The sequence below is a fragment of the Ornithorhynchus anatinus genome, chromosome 11, assembly GCF_004115215.2.
Source record: "Ornithorhynchus anatinus isolate Pmale09 chromosome 11, mOrnAna1.pri.v4, whole genome shotgun sequence".
In the NCBI taxonomy this organism is placed as follows: Eukaryota; Metazoa; Chordata; class Mammalia; order Monotremata; family Ornithorhynchidae; genus Ornithorhynchus; species Ornithorhynchus anatinus.
In genome coordinates this window covers 1,299,553-1,319,319 of record NC_041738.1, presented here as the reverse complement: position 1 = coordinate 1,319,319, position 19,767 = coordinate 1,299,553, and the positions used below count along the sequence as shown (strand labels likewise).

General features: G+C 60.6%; 2 protein-coding genes across 5 annotated transcripts in view; one reads left to right on the top strand and one right to left on the bottom strand.

Annotated features, from left to right (window-relative positions):
- Positions 1-11,364, bottom strand: part of OGDH (oxoglutarate dehydrogenase) — a 31,399-nt gene extending 20,035 nt beyond the window's left edge. For 3 of the 4 annotated variants that reach the window (XM_029074816.1, XM_029074819.1, XM_029074818.1), the window contains exons 1-2: positions 11,301-11,364; positions 4,546-4,807 (exon numbers count right to left, since the gene is read on the bottom strand). In XM_029074816.1, coding sequence (XP_028930649.1) covers positions 4,546-4,776 — 231 coding nt within the window. In that variant the 5' untranslated portion in view covers positions 4,777-4,807; positions 11,301-11,364. Of the gene's footprint in view, positions 1-4,545; positions 4,808-9,620; positions 9,764-11,300 lie in introns of those variants that run through there. The other variant, XM_029074817.2, reaches the window with a different exon arrangement.
- A 4,562-nt stretch (positions 11,365-15,926) lies between these two features.
- TMED4 (transmembrane p24 trafficking protein 4) lies at positions 15,927-19,508 on the top strand. The gene is made up of 5 exons (XM_029076143.1): positions 15,927-16,107; positions 16,834-16,934; positions 17,070-17,195; positions 17,961-18,107; positions 18,444-19,508. The coding sequence occupies exons 1-5, from the start codon at positions 15,942-15,944 to the stop codon at positions 18,591-18,593; spliced, it is 690 nt and encodes a 229-aa protein (XP_028931976.1). The 5' UTR covers positions 15,927-15,941; the 3' UTR covers positions 18,594-19,508.
- The last annotated feature ends 259 nt before the right edge of the window (positions 19,509-19,767 follow it).

Genomic DNA, 19,767 nt, shown 5'->3' with positions numbered 1-19,767 from the left:
CTCACTGCAAGGTGCAACCCCACCCAGAAAAATCAACCATCAGCTAGGGGGGCAAATGACTGACAGAAAGAGGGAGATAGAGAGGGGGTGGGAGAGAGAGAGGGAAGACCAAAAGAGAGATGGAGAGGGGGAGGAAGAGAGGGAGAGAGAGAGAAAGTGAAAAGCAAAAAGAGAAACGGAGAGAGGCAGAGAAGCTGGTATGGGAGCGTGCGGGGAAGAGGGGGATGGCAGCCTTGCTCCCATGGCAACGTCGGGTCTGGCGGGCACGAAGGTTCAGGACTCCCAGTCCCAACCTTTCCCCTACAGAGTTGCCCCGCGTTGGGTGAGGAGCCGGGGGGAGGGGCGGTCAGGCGAGCCGACCAATGCTGAGGCCACTCGAGGGGGGCGTGGAGAGGGGGCTGCCCCACAACCAGCCCCGCCGGGGAGAAAAGACCAAAATAGCCCGGACGGCGCGGTCAGAGAGAGAGAGTGTGCGAAGCGGGCGGGGTCAGTTTCCCCTTAAACGGCCTGACCCGGCAGCCAAAGGTCCAGGGAGGGGGCGGAGGGGGCAGCGGGGAGAAGCGGAAGGACAGTTCAGCCCTGGAGATAAGGGAGGGCGTCTCACTTCGGCTCCGCCCGCTGGAACTCCAAATCCAACGCCAAACGGTGAGGACTCGGCTTTGAGGCAGCCGCCCCCCCAGCCCTCGGGGCCGCGTCTCGGGGCGCCCCGAGACTGCCACCACCCTCTTCTCTGGCAGCCTCTAAACCAGGCTCCCTGATTCCAGTCCGGCAGTCTCTCCACTAGGAACAAGCTGTCACCCTCACCCCCGCGAAGGGTCTCCCCCTGCCCCTGCCAGAGCGGGACGGCTCTGCTTTCCGAGGGCCTGGGCAAGGCCGGGCCACCGTCTGCCAGGAGCCGCACCTCTGCTCTCTCCGCTGCCATTTAACCACAGAGCAGCTTACGGGGTGCGGGGACAAGGGCAGCTTGGCCCAGTGGAAAGAATGCAGGACTGGAAGCCGGGGGCCTGGCCACTTGCCTGTCGCGTGACCTCGGACAAGTCGCTTCACTTCTCTGGGGCTCGGCTTCCTCCTCTGGAAAATGGGGACTGCATCCCCGTTCTCTCTCCCTCTTAAGACTGTGAGCCCCGTGGGGAGCAGGGCTGGGTCCCGTCAGATTGCGCTCTATCTACCCCAGCGCTTAGCTCACGGTAAGCGCTTAACAAATGCCCCGAAGATGACGACTATTATTATCACTATTATTAGAGGACCGGCAGGGGATCGGCTGGAGGCACAGCAGCGATCGTCCCTAACTCACGTGGACCAAAACCACCCAAACCAGGAACCGCCCCCTGGCTGGGCGCTTTCCCCTTCTCGCTCAGAGACCGTGGAGATGGACGGAGGTGGAATTAGATTCCCCCGACGGTCCACAATCACGACAATTTCCAGAAACCTGCAGGGTCAACATTGGGCCTGCACCGCCCTGGCTCTGGCCTGGATGTGGAAAACCAAGGGAAAAGCAGCTTGGCTTAGTGGATAGAGTCAGACCTGGGTTCTAATTCCGGCTCCTCCACACGTCTGCCGGGTGCCCTTGGGCAATTCACTGAACTTCTCTGGACCTCCGTTACCTCATCTGTAAAACGGGGATTAAGACTGTGAGCCGTCTGTGGGACACGGACTGTGCCCAACCCCATTACTTTACATCTACCCCGGTGCTGAGAACAGTGCGAGGCACATAGTAAACCCTTAGCATATGCCATTTAAAAAAAAAAAAGGGGAGGAAAGTGGGAAAGTTTGTGTAGGGGGTGCGGGCTTGGCAGGGGAAGAGGGACTACTTTAGCCACGGCAGTCCCAGTTTGGGTCCGCTGGCATAGTTCCCAACTGCCCACGATCAAGGGAAGAAACGCTAACAGTGGCCCAGGTCGAACTCCGGGGGCCGGGCCCGGCCCAACCTTGGTGCCCGGAGGCAGGTCAGGCGAGGGGCCAGAGCCCGGACCTCCTGCAAGGCTGCCACCCGACCAGCTGGCCCTGCGGCCACTGAGCTTCCCATCTTCGGAGCCCTCCTGGGATTACATTTCCGCCGGGAGGCGTTCCCAGATTAAGCTCCCATCACCCTCAGCTGTCGGGGTGCTCGCAACGGCGCAGAACACTTCCGTTCATCTCTCACACGCCCAATTGCATAAATGCCAATTTGTGACCATTTCCCCTTTCCTCCTTACCCCCGACTGAAAATTTCAATATCTCATTTTTAATGGCACTTGTTGAGGGCATTCTCTGTGCCAAATACTGTAATGGGGTAGATACAAGATCACCACGTTGGATGGACACAGTCCCCGTCCCGCATGGGGCTTCCAGTCTAAGGAGGAGGGAGGTCCAGAGAAGTGAAGTGACTTACCCAAGAACATATAGCAGACAAGTGGACAGAGCCAGAATTAGAACACAGGTCCCGACTCTCAGGCCAGGGCTCTTTCCCCTAGGCCGTGCCTATTCCCTTGCTGGATGGGCAGTTGCTTGAGGGCGGGGCGGTGTCTACTAAATCCACTGTCCTCTCCCCTGCACTCAGTGTACAGTCTACAGTAAGCTGCCCGGGGGGGAAGGAGCCTGTCTATAACTACTGTTCTCTGCACACAGTAGGCTGATCGATACTACAGATCGATCGAATGACTGGATCAACCCACTCGGCCTCCTGGATGGAGCGGGTTTGAGAGACGAAGCCCCCGAGGGACTACAGAGGGCGTGGCCGAGGTGGCGGGGCCGGTGGGCGGAGCCGGTCCGTGGCCCGTGGCCGCCGGCCGGGCGGCGCCCTGTGAGTCCCTCACGGTCCGTTGGGAGATCAGGATCCCATCTGGAAAGCGCTCGACTCCCGGAGGCACTCGTTCGAGTCACCTCTCATCCGCCCCCCCGCCCGGGCCCCAGGCCCTCTGGCTGTACCCGGACCCCCACCGAGTCCCGCCCCCATCCCCTCCAGGGGGACTCCAAGAAGGGGTGCTGCTCCGCCACTGGCCACTACCCCGACCCCATTATAGGGTCCTCTCAGGAAAACCCAGCATCTCGAGCGGAGCTCCTCCCGAATAACCCTTTCCTGGCCACCCAACCGGCAGAAAGGTGCAGCTCGGCCGCCGGCCAAGTCGGGAGCCGGGCGCTCCACACTGAGCTGGCGCGTCCCTGGAATACCCTGACCCCGGGTACCTGACACAGACTCGATCCGGAGGAGAAACAGTTCTCCACCCCAAGGATCCCCGAAGGGAGAAGTCTGCCGTTTCAGATTCCATCCCTCCTGGCGGCAGCTCCCTCCCCGCTGGGCTGGCTCTGAGCAAGGGCCCAGGAGCCAGGTTTGAGTCCTGCCACTGTCCCTGGCCAGCTGTGTGACCTCGGCCGAGTCACCGCGCCTCTCTGGGCCTCAGTTTCCCCAGCGGTACAATGGGTCCAAGATCTCCGCTCACCCTTCCTCTGTGCGGGCCAAGGAATGGGCCCCAGTTGACCACGTCGGCTCCGCCCCAGAGCTCAGGACCCAGCTGCTTTCCAAGGGCCGTCGCCCAATGGCAAAGCCCCCAGCCAAACAGATTCACTGCCAACTCAATAGGCCCCATCCAGAGAGGGACAGAGAGTCCCAGCCCGAGGGCCGGCAAGGCCGGGCTCCGGGAAAGGACCGGCGGGGACCCCCAGGAGGCCCGGGGAGCCGGACACGGAGGAGAAGACCCACTTGGAGACTGGGTTCCCCGTGGCCTTCTCCGACCCGCCATCCCGGCTGCCCCGCAACTGGGTCCAAGCGGGGTCGGCACCTCAAACTGGAATCTTTGGGAGCGCCGGCCTCATGACCTCCTAGGGTGCCACGGGGCAGCAATTCTCCCCCAAATCGATCAGCCAGGGAGCTAGAGACCGGCTGGCATGAACAATGGAGCACGGGGCGCACACCGGGGGAATGCCCAGCTCAGGGACCTGCTTCCCCGAGCCCACAGTTCTCAGGTCCAAGCCGGGTGCCACAAGATCACTGGCCACACACGGACTGTTGCCCCCCACCCCCCTCCCCTCCCCGGAATCAGAGCAGCACCCCCGCCTGCCAGGACGCCTAGGCCCTTAGCCTGCAGCGTCAGCCTGGGCAGTGCCAGCCCCCTCCTGCGAAGCCCCCTGCACACAGTCTCAGAGCAGGTGGCTCTGTGTGTGCCCCGCTCCTGCCCCCGGGGATGCCGACAGGGCCCACAGATGGCGAGCACCTCCCTCGCCCCCCCCGGCGGCCGGTCAGTTCATAAACAGCCATCCGGCCGTACACCGCTCCGACCCGGGCCGCGCCGAAACGGGGCACGTCCGGAACGGTTACAAGCAGGTGTGCAGCCACCAGCCCCGAGGGACCTGAACCCCCCGACCCGACCCCCGGCCCCGGGCAGGCCCTCGGTGGAGACGGAGTCTTGCAAAAGGCAGGGCCGCGTCTTCGTGTCCGGGTGGGATCCCGGCGGCCGCTCCTCCTCCTGTTCCAGCTCCCGGTTCGGTGGGCGGCGTCTCCCGGGCACAGACCTGACCCGGCGCCGGGGCCGGAGGGGAGAGGAGGCCCTCGGCGGGCCCGTTCCTTACCTTGTGGACACTCTTGGGGTTTTCCAACCAAGCATAGTACATTTCCTCCACATAGTTGGAACTAGTCCCGCTGAGAAAGGGCTCAGCAGCCCCGGGTGCGCTGTAGCACCTGATGTGGGGGAACGTCCTAGTGGCCGCCGCGGCCGCAAGCCGGCCATGGGCCAGCGTCTGAACAGTCTGCGAGGCCGTCAGCGGCCTCAGCTTCGCTGCGCAGGTCCGGACGTGGAACATCGTCGCTCGTCCTGAAGCCTGTCGCGGGCGCCTGCCGGACACACAGAGAAGGACGGGCTTTAGAAACCCAGCGAGGGGGTAGGGGAGGGGGGGCCCCCAACTTGCCCTCTCGCTCCTCCCCCCAAGAGAAGACCGTCGGTGGGGGAGGGGTGGGGCCGCGGCCGTCAGGCTGGACTGGGTCCCGCTTCCCTCCCGCCCCCGCGGCGGGAACGGGGAGTCGGAAGACCCAGCCACGATGCCCGGGTCAGATACGATCACCTGTCTCAACCCCAGGTCTCAGCCCGGCGCTCTGGCGCCCAGTCTGTGCCCACTCGATGCCAAATGAGCCACAAGCGTGCCGGGGGCTGCGGACACTATCCACCCCAACCCGGAGCAGCCCGCCCGTCCGGCCGGTCCCTCTGCAGACAGCTCGGCCCGGTCCGAGGGAAGGCCGGGAAGAGGCCCCGTTAGATGACGGCCCCCCAGCCCCCCACCCACCTGGCAGCGGCCGGAGGAAAACGCTGATGGCGTGTGCTTGCGTGAGTGTGACTGTGCGGGGGGCGTGACCAGGCCGGGCCGGGCCAACAGTGGGGACAGCTCAGCTTGGAAACATTTCCCTTTATTCTCTTTCCATCCAGCAGGCCCTGGGCGGGACCGAGCCCGTGCTGGGAAGCCATCAGGGCATTCCAGCGATGTTACTCAGCCCCAGCCCAGGGCAGGCTCGCCCACTGGAGGCCATTTTCGGGGCATCTCCCCTCGGGTGCGTTGACCAAAACGCTGAGCCCGGGAGCACCCCAACCCCTCTCCCCCCGGGCAGCGGGCAGGGAGCCACGGAGAAAAGGGCCGGGGGCCGTCAGCTCCCCCTCGGCTGGAGACCAAGTGGCTCTGGGAGGCCCACGGGCTAGGGGACGCCCTCTCGCTCCGCTCCGTGTCTCGGGACAGAGAGGCAAGATCAACCAACAGGGAAAACTCCCTAGAATAATACCCGCTCAAGAAAAAAAAAATTGGGGGGGGGGTGGATGCAGGAGGATGGGGGTACTTAAAAGAAATAAAAACAATACAGAGTTCTGGAAACATCAGAGGCTGTCCACACACAACTTAAAATGGCCACCCTTTCGAAACCTGAAAAGCTGAAGACCACAGGATTTAAAAATAGTCATTTCTAGAAACAAAGAAAAAAAAACTTGCCTAGAGAAAAGGCCAACATTGCGAGCAGGCCTTCAAAAGTCAGCCCCACCCCCCTGCCCCAACAAATCACCCAGTGCTATTTACTGAGCATCCTCCGGGTGCCCGCCGGCGGGCTAGCTCAAGGTGCCGGAGGGAGCCCGCCAGGCATTTGGGAGGAGGAGGCCGGAAGCTGGAAGGCTCAATCCCGCCCAACCTCTGGGCTCCACCTGCCCGCTTGGGGCCCGGCCAGCTGGGGGAAAGGGACTCTCTGTGGAGCTGGACGACTCTGACTGGGGTCCAAGAACCCCGCCAAGCTGACCAGTTCGGGGGGAACACCCTGCCCATCCTCTCCGGAAGCCCCACGGGCCAGAATGCCCCCTCCCCGTGGCCAAAGGATTCCTGGGGCCGCGGGGCCGGCATAGGCCCCACCGCTAGACCAGCCAGCCGGTCGCGTTGGGCACCCCACGCTGACCCCTCTTGTCCTGCGGGATCGTGTCCGGTGGGGACCGAGGCCGGCAGAGTCGCGGGGTCGGCCCACAGGGGCCTGCATGACTGACGCGTGGGATTGAAGAGGGGCAGAGGCGGGAAGGCTAGCGGACAGCCCACGGGTCTGGGACTCAGGTGACTCTGGAACCTTGGGAGACACACTTATAGCCTCCCTGGGCCTCAGTTTCTTCAACTGTAAAATGGGGGTAAGCTCTCACACCCTCTTAGCCCCAGTGAAACCGAGACGGTGTCCGATCTGATCAGCCTGTATCCGCCTCAGTTCTTAGCACAGTGCTCGGTATGCGGCAACACTCCGTCAATACGCTACCTAACTACACCCTAGAGATGGAAGAGAATTCCAGCCAATTCCAGCCCGGAGCGAGGGCCCAGATACCCCCAGCGGCTTCCTGGGACAGAGAGAGGTGGGGTGGTCTCTGCTCCGGGAAGAGAAACCCCACAGGAAGAGGCTCAGCAATAACGATCGTGAAGGGCTTTTGTTAAGTGTTTACTACGTGCCAAGCACTGTACCAAGCCCTGGGGTAGACGCAGTATGAGAATCCACTCTGCCCCAGTCCGCTCCCCGAGATTCTCCCTTCTGACCTGGCTCCTGCCCATCCGGGTAGGGTCGGACCCCGGCCCTCAGCCCCTCATGCCGCTCCCCGGATGCCCTGGCACATCTTGAAGTCGGTCCTTCCGCGCCAGAGGCTGGGAGGCCCCGGCGGACAGGGCCGGCCGCCGACCGGGCGATCTCCTCCCAAGAGGCCCCAAGGTCACCCTCTGTCATGGGCTCCTTCCCGGGCAGGACAGACCGGGGGGACCCTGCGTCCGCCGGCAGCTCGGGAATTAGCGGTGGGGCCGAGCGGATAGAGCAAGAGCCTGGGAGTCAGAGGACGTGAGTTCTCATCCGGACTCTGCCACAACAATGGATGGTACCGATAGCTAACTGTGTGTAGGGTACTGTATTAAGCACTTGGGAGAAGACCATAGAATTGTTAGACAAGTTTCCTGCCCACAACCACGTGGGACGCGGACGGTGTCCAACCTGATTGGCTTGTATCTGCCCCAGTGCGTAGAACGGTGCCTGGCACATAGTAAGTGCTTAACAAATACCATTCATCCTTATTTTTAAAAAGCAGAGCCCTAGGATCAGACTGGAAATGGCCCGTCTTACTTCCCTTGGGCTCTCTTGCCGCCACGCAGGGAGACAGGGAAGGGGCAAACGAACCACAGCACCCGAGGCTGCACTGGGATCGAGAAAACCAGAAGTCGGGGCAGAAGCCCAGACGTGAGGGCAGAGGGCGGGCCGTGGGTTGGGGGAGCGAGGTCGCAGTGGGTGGAGGGAGAGCACTGGGGCAGGTTGGCCGCTGGGTAGAGAGAGAGAGTGGGCAGGAGAGGATGAGCAAGACTGCCTTTGCCTCACCCAGAGCATTCCTTTGCTCGCAGGCAGGCAACCATCCGTCAGAGGGCTTAGCACTGGCCAGAGAAAGGCAAGGCGCTTAAATCAACTCTTCCCCCTTCCCGGGCCCATCCAATCGGTCATTCGTAGTTATCGAGTGCTAACTGTGGGCAGAGCACTGTACCAAGCACTTTTTTTTTTAATGGGTACTTGTTAAGCACTTACTGTGTACCGGGCAGCATAAGTAGTGCTGGGGTAGATACAAGCTAATCAGGTTGGACAGAGTCCCTGTCCCACATGGGGCTCACAGTCTTCATCTCCATTTTACAGATGAGGGAACTGAGCCACAGAAAAGTCTGGCGACTGGCCTAAGGTCACAAAGAAGAGTGGGGAAGCCAGGATGAGAAGCCAGGCCCTTCTGATTCCCGGACCTGTGCTGTTTTCACTAGTCCACGCTGTTTCTTCTAAAGGGAACGTAACAGAGTCGGTAGACATATCCCCTGCCCACAACGACCTTCCATCCTTCAGAGAGGAACCGGAACCCACCTTTGGTCGGACCCCCGGACGAGGCAGCCGAGCCCCCAGGGCCGGAAACGCCCCTTCCGCCTGGCAGATCGGGGCCTGGCACACACTGGTATTGCTTAGCAAATACCAGTGATTATCACTCACGGCACGCCAAACTGGAACCAAGGTGATCTAAAGGCCGTAGGTTTTTATCTCGGCTCCTTATCGGACCAAGCACCGGCAGAGAGTCCCAGTTTCTAGTCTGGCTCTGTCCTGACCTGCCCTGTGCCTTCAGACAGCTTGCTTCACCTCTCTGGACCCCTGAACGATGGGGAAAAGACCCCCGGCTCTCCTTCCCTCTTAGATTGTGAGCTCCATGGGGGACAAGGATTGGGTCCCATCTGATTGCCTTCTTTCCGCCCCGGTGCTCGGCCCAGAGTAAGCACGCAGAGACAGCGGCGTGGCCTGGCGGAAGGAGCAAAGGCCCGGGAGCCGGGAGATCTGGGTTCTAATCCAGAACCCAGAGAAGCAGCGTGGCTCAGTGGAAAGAGCAGGGGCTTTGGAGTCAGAGGTCATGGGTTCGAATCCCGGCTCGGCCACTTGTCAGCTGTGTGACTGTGGGCAAGTCACTTAACTTCTCTGTGCCTGTCACCTCATCTGTAAAATGGGGATTAAGACTGTGAGCCTCACGAGGGGCAACCTGATTCCCCTGCCCAGCGCTTAGAACAGGGCTCTGCACATACTAAGCGCTTAACAAATACCAACATTTAATCCCAGTTCCACCTCTTGACTGCTCCGCGACCTTGGACTAGCCACTTCTCCGGGCCTCAGTTTCCTCATCTAGAAAATGGGGATCTAACGCCTGTTCACACCTCCTTCCTTAAACCGTCCGGGGGTAGGACAGAGATCGGGTCTGATCTTATCACGCGTTATCTACCAGGGACGGGTACGGTGCTCGGCACAAAGTCAGTAAGCGCTTCATACCACATTTTATTACCGCTGTTATCATCCCACTCCAAAACCAGGTGCTCAGGGATGCGGGCACCTGCTCAAGGGGCTAGAAAAGTGACCCCCATCAGGTGTTCCACGGGAGAAGCCACAGGGAGTCATCAATCAGAACCCACAGCCCAAGGGGATTATGAAACCCCACTTTATAGGGCTTCGCTCTGAAGATAAACAAGAGGCATAAGCAATTAAGGAGCAAATAACTCCACCTTGACTGGAAGAATGCAAGGTCACTGCGCCGATACCAAGCGATCCAGAGACGGGCCAGCAGGTGGATACGGTCCGGTCCACCCCTCGCCCCACCTACCGCCGTCCTCGCGCTGGATTCGAACCGGTGACCCGGGGCCGAGGGCCCGCGGGGGAAGAGCTGAGGTCTCGGCAGGACGCGGAGGTCGCCGGTTCGGCCGGAGAATCGGCTGGTCGAGCTTCCCCGTGACAGATACGGCCCGATTTGGCGGGTGACCCTGAGCTGAGGTCCCCGTCCCACTGCCTGTGAACTGCGGGGGGAGGAAGGGGTGTGGACGGCCCAGGGGGAGGGTGCGGGTGCGAGGATGCTGACACAGCGCTCTGCACACAGTAAACCCTCGATAAAGCTCATCGATTGTGTGCGTCAGCACCCCGGGGCCCTGAAGTGTCCTGTCCGTCCTGTCCACTCCCCCTCTGGGGAGGTGGGGGGGTGGTTGCGGAAGTGGAAGATCCCTCCTCCTCCTCCTCCTCCTCCAGATGGAGGCACAGAGCGCTTAGTACGGTGCTCTGCGCATAGTAAGCGTTCAATAAATATTACTGAATGAATGAATGAGGTCCCGGCCGGGGGAGTTGGAAGCAGAAGTGGGAAATGGGACGGGGCTAGAGAAGCAGCGTGGCTCAATCTAAAGAGCCCGGGCTTGGGAGTCCGAGGTCACGGGTTCGAATCCCGGCTCTGCCCCCGGTCAGCTGTGGGACCGCGGGCGAGTCGCTTCACCTCTCGGTGCCTCAGTGACCTCACCTGTAAAATGGGGATGAAGCCTGTGGGGCTCACGTGGGGCCACCTGATGAGCCCGGATCTCCCCCAGCGCTTAGAACGGTGCTTTGGGGAAGCAGCGTGGCTCAGTGGAAAGAGCCTGGGCTTCGGAGTCAGAGGTCATGGGTTCGACTCCCGACTCTGCCACTTGTCAGCTGGGTGACTGGGGGCAAGTCACTTCCCTGGGCCTCAGTTCCCTCATCTGTCAAATGGGGATGAAGGCTGGGAGCCTCCCGTGGGACCACCTGATGACCCTGTCTCTCCCCCAGCGCTTAGAACAGCGCTCTGCACATAGTCAGCGCTTAGCAAATACCAGGATTATTATTTGCGTCGAGTAGGCGCTTGAGACCCACTTTTTTTTATTTTATTTCTCGGGGGGCTGGGGCCGAGCAGGCGCCGCCCCAAAGCGGAGCCCATCCGTGCGGGGTTGCGGGGGAAGCGGGGTCGCTCCGGGCTGCTGACCTGGGCGGCGGGGCGGGAGGAGGAGGAGGAGGAGGAGGAGGAGGAGGAGGAGGAGGAGGAGGAGGGAGCGCGGCCGGCTTGAGGACGGCGGTTGGCCCAAGGTCACGGCCGGGGCCCGGGGGGGGTCGGACGGAGCCCCCTCCCCGCCCACGTGACCCTCTCCTCGCGACCTTGGGGGTCGGCGGCTCCCGCCCATCCGCCCTCCGCGGAGCCCCGCCCCCCCGGCGCCGCCCGCCAATCGGCCGCCTCGCCGCGCCGCGCGCCCGGGCCGCCGCCAATCCCCGGCCGCGGGGCGGGCCGGGCGCCTCCCATTGGCCGCGGCGGCCGTCACTCCGCACGCGCGCGCGCGTTTCCCCCCCCCCCCCCCCCCCGGCGCCTCTCCCCTCAGGCGGCAGGGCGGACCCCCGCGGCCCGGGCGGGAGGGAGGAAGGAAGGAAGGAAGGGCGGCCCCCGTCGGCCCCGCGGCCGGGGAGCCCCGGTGCCCCGCTCCCGGCCGGGGCGACGGACGGAGACGGCGGCGGTTACCTGGCTCCGGCTCCGGCTCCACCCGGGAATGAGCCACCCGCTCCCCGCGCCGCCCGGCTCCCGCCCCGAGCCCCGCCCCCCGACCGCCCCGACGTCATACGTCATCACGCAGACACGCCCCCTTCGGGGGACTCGGCCCCGCCCCTCACAAAATGCCCGCTCCCCTCCCCCCCCCCCTTGAAGGGATCATCATCATGGGGCTATTTCTTCATCATCATCATCATCATCATCATCATGTTGGTATTTGTTAAGCGCTGACTATGTGCAGAGCGCTGTTCTAAGCGCTGAGGGGAGAGACGGGTGGTCCCACGGGAGCCTCCCAGTCCTCATCCCCATTTGACAGATTCATCCATTCAATAGTATGTATTGAGCGCTTACTATGTGCGGAGCGCTGTTCTAAGCGCTGGGGAAGGTACGGGGTCATCAGGTGGTCCCACGGGAGGCTCATCGTCTTCATCCCCATTTGACAGATGAGGCAACTGAGGCCCAGAGAATAATGTTGGTATTTGCTAAGCGCTTACTATGTGCCGAGCACTGTTCTAAGCGCTGGGGTAGATACAGGGTCATCAGGTTGTCCCACCTGAGGCTCACAGCTAATCCCCATTTAACAGATGAGGTCACTGAGGCACAGAGAAGTGAAGTGACTTGCCCACAGTCACCCAGCTGACGTGGTGGAGCCGGGATTAGAACCCATGACCTCTGACTCCCAAGCCCATGCTCTTTCCACTGAGCCAGGCTGCTTCTCTTAATAATCATGTTGGTATTTGTTAAGCGCTTACTATGTACAGAGCACTGTTCTCAGCACTGGGGGAGAGACGAGGTCATCAGGTGGTCCCACATGAGGCTCCCAGTCTTCATCCCCATTTTACAGATGAGGTCACTGAGGCACAGAGAAGTGAAGTGACTTGCCCACAGTCACACAGCTGACAAGTGGCAGAGTCGGGATTCGAAAAGCGCCTACCATGGGCCCAGCACTGTTCTGAGCGCCGGGGAGGATACGAGGGGATCAGGTTATCCCCCAGTCTTCGTCCCCCTTTGACAGATGAGGTCACTGAGGCCCAGAGGAGTGAAGCGACTGGCGCAAAGTCACCCAGCCGACAAGCGGCGGAGCCAGGATTCGAACCCACGACCTCTGACCCCCCCCCCAGCCCGGGTTCTTTCCAATGATCTTACCCACCGAGCTATTAATAATAATAATAATAATGATGGTGTTTGTTAAGTGCTTACTATGTGCAAAGCACTGTTCTAAGCGCTGAGGGATACAAGGTGACGAGATTGTCCCAGATGGGGCTCACAGTCTTCATCTCCCTTTTCCAGATGAGGGAACTGAGACACGGAGAAGTGAAGTGACTTGCCCAAAGTCACACAGCTGACAAGTGGCAGAGGCGGCATCGCCTCTGACTCCCAAGCCCGGGCTCTTTCCACTGAGCCACGCTTTTCAACAAATTCTGTTGCCGAATTGTATATTCCAAGCACTTAGTACAGTGCTCTGCACATAGTAAGAGCTCAATAAATACTATTGTAATCAAGAGAGGCAATCCCAGCTCACAACAGGCTCACAGTCTAGAAGGGGGGAGTGATGTTACTGGGGGTGTCACAAGAGCCGCCAACTTGGGCAAGGCCTTCCCCCGAAGGCCCAAGGGGGCCTGGCCGCCTCCTTAGCCCCCTTCGATGGGGTCGATGGAGAAGAAAAGCGGCCTCGGGCAGGGAATAAAAGGAAGGAAACCGAAGGGTAAATCTCCGAAGGGACCACGGGCCTCCTCCAAAGTTTGGCACCGCTGAGCGACGGGGAGTGGGGCTGCAGACTGAGCCGCCCCAGAGTTATCATCGTCGTCGTCACCATCATCATCATCTCGTTTATGCATTCAGTCGTGTTTATTGAGCTCTTACTCTTTGCAGAACACCGTACACACACTGTACAGACTGTACCCTTGGGAGAGTACAGTACAGTACTAAACGGACACATTCCCTGCCCACAACGATCTTACAGTCTAGAGGGGGCGAGACAAGACACATATAAATAAATTACAGATTATATACATAAGTGCTGTGGGGCTGGTAGGGGGGAAGAACAAAGGGAGCAAGTCAGAGCGATGCAGAAGGGAGTGTGAGAAGAGGAAAGGGGGGGCTTATTCTGGGAAGGCCTCTTGGAGGAGAGGCAGCTTCAGCAAGGCTTTGAGGAAGGGGAGAGTAGTTATGTCTGTCGGTTATGAGGAGGGTGGACTTTCCAAGCCAGAGGCAGAACGTGGGCGAGGGGTCGGGGGGAGATAGGCAAGATAGAGGCACAGTGAGAAGGTTAGCATTAGAGGAGTGAAATGGGAGGGCTAGGTGGTTGTAGGAGAGTAGCAAGGTGAGGTAGGAGAGGCAAGGTGACTGAGCGCTTTGAAGCCAATGGTGAGGAGTTTTTGTTTGATGCCGAGGTGGATGGGCACCCACCATGATATATATTGAGCGCTTACTGTGTGCGGAGCACAGTACTAAGTCCTCGGGAGAATACACTGCAACAGAATTAGCAGCTACGCCCCCTGCCCTCCCTGAGTTTACAGCCTGGGGGGAGAACAACATCAATATGAATAAGTAACATATAATTTATAGATAAAGACGTAGGTGCTGTGGGGAGGATATCTAATGTTCAAAGGTCACAGATCCAAGTGCACAGATGACACAGAAGGGGGAGGGAGCCAGAAAAAAGAGGTGTTAATCGGGGAAGGCCTCTCGAAGGAGATGTGACCTCAATTAGGTTTGCAAGGTGGTTGTAAGGTACTTTCCAAGGGCTTAGTATAGTGTTCTGCACACGGTAAGCGCTCAATAAATGCGAATGAATGAATGAAGGCATGCATGCATGCATGCATGAATGAATGTGATGATCCGTTATATTTGGAGGGGGAAGGAGTTCCAGGCCAGAAAGGGGATACGGGAAAGGGGTTGCCGGCAGGATAAACGAGATCAGAGTGAAGCAGCATGGCCTCCTGAAAAGAGGCCTGGCCTGGGAATCAGAGGACCTGGGTTCTATTTCCTGCTCTGCCACTCATCACCTGGGTGACCTCGGCCAGGTCACTTCACTTCTCTGGGCCACGGTTCCCTCATCTGCAAAACGGAGAATTCAATACCCGTTACTGAATTCCCCGTTCTCCCTCTTAGACTGCGAGGGCCCTGGGGAACTTGATTAAAGTGTGTACCTTCCCCAGCGCAGAGTGCTTGGCACACAGTAAGGGCTTAACAACAGGCACTATTATTATTATCGGGTCACCGTGAGCCAGCGGTTGCTAGAGGAGCCAAGTGTGCATGCTGGGTGGTAAAGGAAGAAGCAGGGTGCGGGGGGTGAGCTGGCAGGCCCAGGGAAGTTTCCTCTACAGGGCGGGGGTGAGAAAGCGAAGTTCTCAGCAACCGCAAGGGAAGGGATGAGAATGGAAACCCGGGTTTTCTGTTTCCGGAAAGCCCACCCCTAGGGAATTTTCCCCAGAATACCGGTCCACTTGGGGGGGAGGAGCAGCGTGGCTCAGTGGAAAGAGCCCGGGCTTGGGAGTCAGAGGTCATGGGTTCGAATCCTTCTTGTCAGCTGTGTGGCTTTGGGCAAGTCACTTTACTTCTCTGGGCCTCAGTGACCTCATCTGTAAAAGGGGATGAAGACTGTGAGCTGCACGTGGGACAACCTGATGACCCTGTATCTCCCCCAGCGCTTAGAACAGTGCTCTGAACATAGTAAGGGCTTAACAAATACCATCGTTATTATTCTGTCTGTCCGTCTCCCCCGATTAGACTGTAAGCCCGTCAAACGGCAGGGACTGTCTCTATCTGTTGCCGACTTGTTCATCCCAAGCGCTTAGTACAGTGCTCTGCACATAGTAAGCGCTCAATAAATACTATTGAATGAATGAACAGTGCTCTGCACATAGTAAGCGCTTAACAAATACCAACATTATTATTCTCTGGGCCTGTGACCTCATCTTAGATGCGAGCTGCACGTGGGACAACCTGATGACCCTGCATCTCCCCCAGCGCTTGGAACAGTGCTCTGCACAGAGTAAGCCCTTAACAAATGCCAACATTATTATTATTGAAGCAGCGCGGCTCAGTGGAAAGAGCAGGGGCTTTGGAGTCAGAGGTCATGGGTTCAAATCCCGGCTCGGCCACTTGTCAGCTGTGTGACTGTGGGCAAGTCACTTCACTTCTTTGGGCCTCAGTTACCTCCTCTGTAAAATGGGGATTAAAACTGTGAACCCCACGTGGGACAACCTGATTCCCCTGTGTCTACCCCAGCGCTTAGAACAGTGCTCGGCAATAGTAAGCGCTTAACAAATACCAATATTATTATTATTATTATTACTCTCCCGGGGTCGCGGGGGGGGGGGCACAGAGGATGAGCGGCCGCCCTCGCCCGCCGGGCCCGGATATGGATGATGGACAGCAGCGGCCCGGCCCGAAGGGCAGTGCGCATGCTCCGTTCCTCCCCCGCCGTTAGAGAACTCAGTGCGCAGGCGCGCCGGCCCCGAGGCGGGCGGGAGGCTCCCGGCGCCTGCGCAGAAGCCTCCGGCTGGCTGTCAGTGCTGAGTGGCCTTGGGGCGAGCGGGGGCGGCCGCGCATGCGCGGTGTTCTGGAGGCGGCGGCTGCGCAGGCGCGCTGGGCGGCGGGCCGGGCGCGATGGCCGGTGGAGGCGGCGGGGCCCGGCGGCTGCGGGCGATGTGGCGCTCGGCGCTGCTGCTGTCGGCGCTCTGCGCGGCTTCCGCGCAGGGACTCTACTTTCACATCGGAGAGACGGAGAAGCGCTGCTTCATCGAGGAGATCCCCGACGAGACCATGGTCATCGGTCAGCCCCCCCCCCCCCCAGCCCCATAATAATCCTATTCCTATGTGCAGAGCACTCTTCTAAGCGCTCAGATACAGCGTCATCGGCTGGTCCCGCGTGAGGCTCCCACTCTTAATCTTGTGTGCTGGGCGAGTCACTTCTCCGGGCCTCAGGGACCTCATCTGTCAAATGGGATGATAATAATGTTGGTCTTTGTTAAGCGCCTACTATGTGCAGAGCGCCGTTCTAAGCGCTGGGGGAGACACGGGAATCGGGTGGTCCCACGTGGGGCGCACAGTCTTCATCCCCATTTTACAGCTGAGGCCACTGAGGCCCAGAGAAGTGAAGTGACTTGCCCACAGTCACACAGCTGACAAGTGGTAGAGCCGGGATTCGAACCCATGATCTCTGAGCCTCACGTGGGACGCGTGTATCTCCCCCAGCCCTTAGAACGGTGCTCTGCACGTAGGAAGCGCTTAACAAATCCCAACCTTATTAATCCCCATTTGACAGATGAGGGAACTGAGGCCCAGAGAAGTGACTCGCTCCCACCCACCAAGTGGCGGAGCCGGGATTCGAACCCGTGACCTCCGACTCCCAAGCCCGGGCTCTGGCCACTGAGCCTCGCGGCCCGGCTCCCGGTGCCGGGGAGGAGGACGGGCCCGGCGGGACGGACTGGCGGGGAGGACCGGGGCGGGGAGGTGGGACCCAGGGCGGGCGCTGAGCCGGCCCCGGGTCGCCCCGCAGGGAATTACCGCACGCAGCTGTGGGACAAGCAGAGCGAGGCCTTCCTGCCCTCGACGCCGGGGCTGGGCATGCACGTCGAAGTGAAGGACCCCGATGGAAAGGTAGCACGGGGCAGGGGCCGGGGAGGGGTCCCCCTCGGGCGCTGCCGGCCTCACCCGGGCAGGCGGGCCCGTCAGCCCGGGCGGGAGCGAGGGAGCGGGCCCGGGCCCATCCTCTCCCGCGGCTTCCTTTGGCAGGTGGTGCTGTCCCGGCAGTACGGCTCCGAGGGTCGCTTCACCTTCACCTCGCACACCCCGGGCGAGCACCAGATCTGCCTGCACTCCAACTCCACCCGCATGACCATCTTCGCCGGCGGCAAGCTAGTGAGGCCAAAGACCGTGCTCTTTCCCCTCCCCCCCCCCCACCCCGGGCTCCGTCTCCCTCCCTCTCTCGGCCGCTGAACTTGCATCCCTTTGGGCGGAGAAGGGAAGGGGACACTGCCAACTCCACGTCTCACCCGGGGGTTGCCGAGAGACGGGTTGGCGGGAGCGTGAGGAAACTCCCCGGGACGAGGTCCGAGCTTCGGGGCTCCCGGTGGGTTGGCGAGGTGTTCTCAGGACACTCAGAGGTGACGTTTGGCCAAAATAATCCCGACTGTGGCATTGGTTAAGCGCGCTTCACGTGCTAAGTGCCGGATTAAGCACCGCAGTAGATGCAAAAGGACCGGGTAGGACACGTTTCCCATCCCACAGTGGGGCTCACCGTCCGAGTAAGGGGGGAGAGCAGGGATCGAGTCCCCATTTTACAGGTGAGGGAACTGAGGCCCCGAGAAGCGAAGCGACTTGCCCGAGGTCACCTGGCAGGCTAGCGGAGGAGCTGGGATTAAGATCCAGGTCCCGTGATTCCACCTTCAGGGCGGCCCGAAGAGCAGTATTTTCCAGGCAGGGTGTGCTGGCCTCCCCCTCGGCCTGCCCTCCCCACCAGTCCACCCAGGGGCCCGAGGCTTTAAAGGGCAGGGCGTCTCCCCCGCACGCTCCCAGAAGCGTGGTGCTGGCTACCCTGAGGGTCTGGTGCCGCCGGGCTGGGGGATCCCAGCCCGGGGCGGCCTCTTAAGCACGGCCGCTGACCCGGGTGTGTTCCGTGCGCAGCGCGTGCACTTGGACATCCAGGTCGGGGAGCACACCAACAACTACCCTGAAATCGCCGCCAAAGACAAACTGACGGAGCTGCAGCTCCGCGCCCGCCAGCTGCTCGATCAGGTGGAGCAGATCCAGAAGGAGCAGAACTACCAACGGGTAAGAGGGCCCCGGACACCCCGGGATCCGCCGCCAGCCGGCGCCCCGTCTTTGGGGGCCGAGGACCCCGCCGCCCCCCAGCCCAAGAGATCTGGGGTCTCGGGCTCCTGGTGGCTAGGAAGAATCGGGTAGCCCCCATCCTGGTCCTCGCACTCGCTGAAGAATCCAGGAAATCCCCGAGCCCCAGACCCGCGGCCGGTGGTTGGCGAGGCGAACACACTCCCTCAGCACACTCCGAAGCTACATTTTACGAGGCTCAGGGGTCCCTGACTGGGTGGGGGTACGGGAGCGCCACGCCGGATGGGGGTGCATCGATCGCCCCTGATGTCCCTGCAGTATCGCGAGGAGCGTTTCCGCCTGACGAGCGAGAGCACCAACCAGAGAGTGCTGTGGTGGTCCATCGCCCAGACCGTCATCCTCATCCTTACAGGCATCTGGCAGATGCGCCACCTCAAGAGCTTCTTTGAGGCCAAAAAGCTGGTGTAACCCTTCTCCCTCCCTCCCGCGCCCCTCCTCCGGCCACCCGTGACCACCTCCGTAGTCCCTCCACGCCCCGGCAGCAAGTGAAAAGAGAATAGGGCTCCCAGCCGCCCGCAAGCAGTGGTCCGAGTTCTCTTGGCGAGCGGCCTTTGAGCCAAGCCGGCCCCGAAGCCTGAAGACACTGACCATCGCCCAAACCCTGGTCCCCACCTGGTCAGACCAGCCCGCCCCCGCCTGCCGTTCCACTGACCAAGCGAACCACCACTTCCCTACCCACTGCCCCCGTCTCGCTCTGTTCCGCCCCTCCTGCTCGCTGGGCCTCCGCAGTGAGACTGAGATGCCGTGGGGGTCGAGGCGGGGGGGGGGATGCCCGGCCAGAGGCCGTTCGCCGCCGGCCTTACCCTGCCCCTGGGCCGAGGCTGGCGGCCACCTCTTTGGGCGCCAGGAGAATGAGATTTTCTACAGAGCAGAAATATTTTTTGAATTCTATTATTGTTCTTGGTCTCCAAAGGTAATGCTGTGAAGGGGGGGGGCCAGAAAACCCTTGGCCCGGTGGCCCCGAGTTCCGCTTCGGTTCCGGCCGGAGCGGCAGGCAGGGTGGGACTAGAGGGCCGAAGGGTTGGAACGGCCAGCAGCCTGCTCCCTAAGAGATCTCCCGGAGAGAAGCCAGGCCCGGGTGTGACCCCTCAGGGTTGCCTGTGGGCTACTGGTGCTCTTCGGAAGGGGCCCGGAGGGGGTGAGGTTTTGAGGTGAGCGGCTGAAAGCAGCAGGTCCCCCATCCCTCAGCCCCTCCCTTCTCCCCCCACGTCCAGAGCTGCTCCCTGCTCAGTTTTATTTAAGATGCAGTAAATGTTTTCTTCGTGGGGCCCAGTTTTGGTTCTTTGTACTGATTTTTCCAATGAAATAAAACCTGTTCTGGGAGCTCTGGTGTCTGGTTTGAAGTGGAGGCAGAGCCAGACAAGGCGAGGAGCGGGGGAGCAGAGTGGTTGGGGGTGGGACTACCATAAGGCTGGTTCTGAATTTTTTTTTTTTTAACTGGCATTTAAGGGCTTACCGTGTGCCAGGCACCGTACTAAGCACTGGGGTAGATACAAGATGATCGAGTTGGACACAATCCCTGTCTTAAGTAAGGCTCACAGTCTTAATCCCCATTTTGCACATGGGCTAGCTGAGGCAAAGA

Excerpts from the sequence above, each read along its gene's own strand:
- TMED4 (XM_029076143.1), top strand. The coding sequence starts at position 15,942 with ATGGCCGGTGGAGGCGGCGGGGCCCGGCGGCTGCGGGCGATGTGGCGC. Across the intron at positions 16,108-16,833 it reads CGACGAGACCATGGTCATCG|GGAATTACCGCACGCAGCTG; the intron begins GTCAGCCCCCCC and ends GTCGCCCCGCAG. Across the intron at positions 17,196-17,960 it reads TCTTCGCCGGCGGCAAGCTA|CGCGTGCACTTGGACATCCA; the intron begins GTGAGGCCAAAG and ends TTCCGTGCGCAG.